The sequence below is a fragment of the Blennius ocellaris genome (assembly GCF_963422515.1).
Source record: "Blennius ocellaris genome assembly, chromosome: 8".
Classification (NCBI taxonomy): domain Eukaryota; kingdom Metazoa; phylum Chordata; class Actinopteri; order Blenniiformes; family Blenniidae; genus Blennius; species Blennius ocellaris.
This window is the reverse complement of record NC_137657.1, coordinates 27743517-27748567: the sequence shown is the minus strand read 5'-3', so window position 1 is coordinate 27748567 and position 5051 is coordinate 27743517. Positions and strand designations below refer to the sequence as shown.

Here is a 5051-nt window from a genome sequence, read left to right as displayed (position 1 = left end):
ACCTGCTCAGGTGGCGCTCATCTGTTTGCCTGCAAATCTCCATGGCAACCGGAGTTTGAAACACGGAAAAAGACTGCGACTCCCAAGATGCACTGGGGCCACGTCTCACAACCCTTTAACTTGTTTAGTGCAGCGTTCAAATTATCCAAGAGATCAACTGATAAGATGATAATAATAATAAAAAATAAAAAAAATTCTCTAAGTGTGAGGCTACCAGTTTAAAAAACTGGAAAGTGGAAATTGTGTCTTTAATAAAACATTAATAACACAAGTTGTCTGAAGGTATGAACACATAAGATATATCTTATCTTATCTTATAAGATAAGATAAGATAAGATAAGATAAGCCTTTATTGATCACAAAGGATAAATTTACTTGTTACCTTCTGCTCTTAAGGACTCATGAGTAGGAAAGACAAGAAATGTGCAAACAGTTAGATAAGAATAGAGGTTTCTTATATACAATGACTATCAAGAACTCTAAGGACCAAAAATATTTACAGTAAAAAGTAATAATAAGTAAAGAAAATAAAATAGGACTAAAAAATAAGCTAAAAATCACAAACTATAATAAAGTATAATAAGTTCTAAGGGGAGCAGAATATACAGTAAGATGAAATACAAGGAAAATAAACTATGGTGGGGGGGGGGGGGGCAAAGTGTAGAATAAAAGTACAATAAACATACTATAGTAAAAAATAATACCAGTGTTGGCAGTGCAGGTTCAGTCCTAGTATAAATTAGATAGTATAAAGTAGAACACGGATAGAGCGTGCATCTAGTCCCAAAGAGTCATCATTGTGTTAAAATAAGGTTAGTTTTATGTTAAACATTCAGTCTGATGATGGAAAAAGAAAATACATTTCTTTTAAATGATTATCAAAGCTCGTCACTGTTGCTGTTTGTTATTGAAAGTTTGCTCGTTTGACGTGTGTCGCCTCTCCAGTGCGGTTGGTGGCGCTGGCGTCTGTGCGCTTCCTGCTTGACTTCCGCTGTGACGCACCACCGAAGAAGACGACGACAGCGGTGACGTCACGCACATACAAAGTGAGCCTGCTCAATGTTTACGAATCATTTTAAACGTTTCTCTCGTAAAACGCGTCGCTGAACACAGACGAAGTGTTCGCTTTGCAACGTCCGGGGCCGGAACGTCGACTTGTTGAGTGAAACGTGCAGATTTTGTCCCCGTTTGTTACTAAAACGAGGCTGATGCTCACCGCTAAAGCTAACAGGCTAACGGTAGCTTCTTAAAGGACACTGGAAGGAAACGAACCAGAATAACGCAGATAAAAGATCTTACGGTTTTATTTCTGCTGCTTTTACGGACCTGCAGACACGGCGGAGATGTAGATAGATAGATAGAAACGTAAATATAGATACTTTATTAATCCTGGGGGAGAAAATCAAGGGTACAAACGTACATTTTGGGGATTTTCTGTCCCTAAATGTTGAATTTAAAGTCAGTTTTACTTGTATGATGTGAGAAAGGAAGGTATTTTAAAGTATTTTCTTGACCCGCTACCATAGAAATGAAGAGTTGGGAGAAGTTGAGTGCATTAATAAAAATCTTTAATGTTTTATAATGTAAACACAACTTGGGCGTGTGCACAACTCGTGACATCGCTCTGTTATTGTCAGAAGCTCCGCCCAGCAGCAAACTTACCGCTGTTTATCGGCTATTTTCTCGCAGATTGCCGTGTTTTAACATTTTACCCTTCGGCCAGTTAGCATAAAAAGGATCCTAGAAGCGACAGCCAGTGTTTTGGAGGTGGAAGTTTCATTCCACTAGGACTTTAAATGTGTTTGTGGCGAGAAAAGAAAACAACAGAAACTACAAAACAATTCCAAAACTGCGTTTTGTACCTTCTGACCCAGGTGGTCTCCCGCCGCCGCCGCCGCTTCGGTCCCCGATGCTTCGCCGTGTCCTCCGCTGCGCCCCGACCGCCTCCGCCCGCCTCGCCTCCGCCCGGCCCCTGGCCCACTTCCGCCCCGGCATGGAGCCGGAGCCCGGCCGGCCCGTGGAGCGGGCCATCAGGACCAAGCTGGGCGAGGCGCTGGTGCCGGACCACCTGGAGGTCCACAACGAGAGCCACATGCACGCCGTGCCGCCCGGCTCCGAGTCCCACTTCCGGGTGCTGGTGGTCAGCGACCGCTTCCGCGGCCTGACGCTCCTCCAGCGCCACCGGCTGGTCAACGAGGCCCTGAAGGAGGAGCTGGGCGGCCGCGTGCACGCCCTGGCCATCCAGGCCAAGACCCCCGAGCAGTGGGGGGTCGACCCCACCCTGGGCAAGAGCCCCGCCTGCATGGGGGGGTCGAGGGGCGACCGCACGGTGGAGGAGAAGCTGAAGGCCGGACGGGAGTGAAGACGTCGCCCTGAGGGGGAGCTGGAGGGAGGGAGGGGGTGAGACGTCACCCTGAGGAGCTGGAGGGAGGGAGGGAAGGAGGGAGGGAGGGGGTGAGATGTTGCCATGAGGAGGAGCTGGAGGGAGGGAGGGGTTGAGATGTTGCCCTGAGGAGGAGCTGGAGGGAGGGAGGGGGTGAGATGTCGCCCTGAGGAGGAGCTGGAGGGAGGAAGAGGGTGAGACGTCACCCCGAGGAGGAGCTGGAGGGAGGGAGGGGGTGAGACGTCACCTCGAGGAGGAGCTGGAGGGAGGGAGAGGGTGAGACGTCACCTCGAGGAGCAGCTGGAGGGAGGGAGGGGGTGAGACGTCACCTGGAGGAGGAGCTGGAGGGAGGGAGAGGGTGAGACGTTGCCATGAGGAGGACACAGTGAGACGTCACCCAGAGGAGCTGGGGGGGGGGGGGGGGGGGGGGGGGGGGTGAGACGTCACCCTGAGGAGGACACAGTGAGACGTCCTCGGAACGGAAAACTTTCCGGAACTTTACAAACTTTCTCTCCTTCCAGATGTGTGATCAGTGTTTATATTTCAGCTTCTGGACGAAGTTTTCGTTTAATAAACGGATCAAAGATGGAAATATTTTCTCATCCTTTCATGGAGAAAGCACGCACACACACACACACACACACACACACACACACACACACACACACACACACACACACACACACACACATAAACACACACACACACACACACACACACACACACACACACACACACACACGCACTCTTCCAGCTGATCAGTACCTAACAGAGTTTAAATGAAGCAGCACCGGGACTCAATTAGCTCCTGAATGTTATATCATGACGTCACCACATGTGGATTTACTATATAAACATTATCTCAGTGTTCGACGTATTAAAATATCTCCTGGATAAACGTTGTGTAAACGAGTGGAACCTGCAGTGACCAGGAGTCCAACGCTAGATGGAGCTGCTGCTCAGGCAGTGACTGCAGCACAGGAGAGTGGCGGCTCTGTCCTCTATCCCTGGATGACGTCACGGTGTTAAGGAAAGGTTATGGGCGACTTCCTCAAGGAGTTAAGGACAGGTGTTAGGAGGCCTTCCTAAAGGATTTAAGGAAAGGGTTAGGAGAAAAGGAGTTAGGAAAGGTGTTAGGAGGCTTCCTAAAGGAGTTAGGAAAGGTGTTAGGAGAAAAGGAGTTAGGAAAGGTGTTAGGAGACTTCCTAAAGGAGATAGGAAAGGTGTTAGGAGAAAAGGAGTTAGGAAAGGTGTTAGGAGACTTCCTAAAGGAGATAGGAAAGGTGTTAGGAGAAAAGGAGTTAGGAAAGGTGTTAGGAGAAAAGGAGTTAGGAAAGGTGTTAGGAGGCTTCCTAAAGGAGTTACGAAAGGTGTTAGGAGAAAAGGAGTTAGGAGAGGTGTTAGGAGACTTCCTAAAGGAGATAGGAAAGGTGTTAGGAGAAAAGGAGTTAGGAAAGGTGTTAGGAGACTTCCTAAAGGAGATAGGAAAGGTGTTAGGAGAAAAGGAGTTAGGAAAGGTGTTAGGAGAAAAGGAGTTAGGGAAAGGTGTTAGGAGACTTCCTAAAGGAGATAGGAAAGGTGTTAGGAGAAAAGGAGTTAGGAAAGGTGTTGGGAGAAAAGGAGTTAGGAAAGGTGTTAGAAGACTTCCTAAAGGAGTTAAGTAAAGGTGTGAGGAGGAAAGGAGAGAAAGCTGTTAGGACACTTCCTAAGGAGTCAAGAAAGGTGACAACCCTGACATGCTTGCATTTAAAGTGGCAGTACTGCCTGCTCACCACACGGGGGGCAGTGTGGCCTCAAACGTGGAGCGTCTGAGTGATTTCAGGATCAGATCGTCTCGTGATCGTCCAGGAAAACGAGCCAGAACCACAAGACGAGTCGGACTGGACGTGTGTCGTCGTCCCCCCCCCCCCCCCCCCCGGTACAAAATGTCCTCTGGTCGGTACTTGTTCTCGTCAGGTCTGTAGGTCTTCCTCTGGGTGGGCGTCTATTTCTGTCCCGTCTTCTACGTGGGGGGGGGGGGGGGGGGGGGGGGGGGGGGGCAGAACCTGGGACTTTTAATGCTTCGCTGCAAAGCTATTCCAGGTTATTGTTAGCCCCCCCGAAGACGGGAATGTGGCGTCGCCTCAAGGTAGTGGCGAGTCGACGGCCTGTCAGGATCACAAAGGATCCTGAGGAGGACGAACAACTGGTGGTTCAGGTTTGGAGGGAGGAAGACGTAACAGAACCACTTTATGACCTCTGCTCGCCCATTAGAGCCCGGCCTGGGGGGGGGCGGGGGGGGTGGGGGGGTAGGGGAGGCAATAAGCCCTCCGGGACCTACAGACCGTCTCTGCAGGGAGATTTATGTGTCACAATTCCAGGTGCTGTTATGATGGAGAGTCAAGAGGAGGAGCAGCGACTGACAACCACTGTTCTACTTTGCTCTGAGTGGGGGGGGGGGGGGGGGTGACAGGTATATGGCCAAAACAACCGACCAAGTCAACCGACCAAACAACTAACCAAAACAACTAACCAAATCAACCGACCAAGTCAACCGACCAAACAACTAACCAAATCAACCGACCAGAACAACTAACCCAAAACAACTAACCAAATCAACCGACCAAAACAACTAACCAAAACAACTAACCAAATCAACCCGGACCAAGTCAACTAACCAAACAACTAA

The 5051-nt window shown here is 49.2% G+C and overlaps 1 protein-coding gene across 1 annotated transcript; it reads left to right on the top strand.

Annotated features, from left to right (window-relative positions):
* The first annotated feature begins 1000 nt into the window (after positions 1 to 1000).
* bola1 (bolA family member 1) lies at positions 1001 to 2371 on the top strand. The gene is made up of 2 exons (XM_080501090.1): positions 1001 to 1046; positions 1875 to 2371. Exon 2 carries the CDS (start codon positions 1910 to 1912, stop codon positions 2360 to 2362), a length of 453 nt encoding a protein of 150 aa, XP_080357216.1. The 5' UTR covers positions 1001 to 1046; positions 1875 to 1909; the 3' UTR covers positions 2363 to 2371.
* Positions 2372 to 5051: the final 2680 nt, after the last annotated feature.

Coding starts and splice junctions, on each gene's coding strand:
- bola1 (XM_080501090.1), top strand. CDS start 1,910: ATGCTTCGCCGTGTCCTCCGCTGCGCCCCGACCGCCTCCGCCCGCCTC.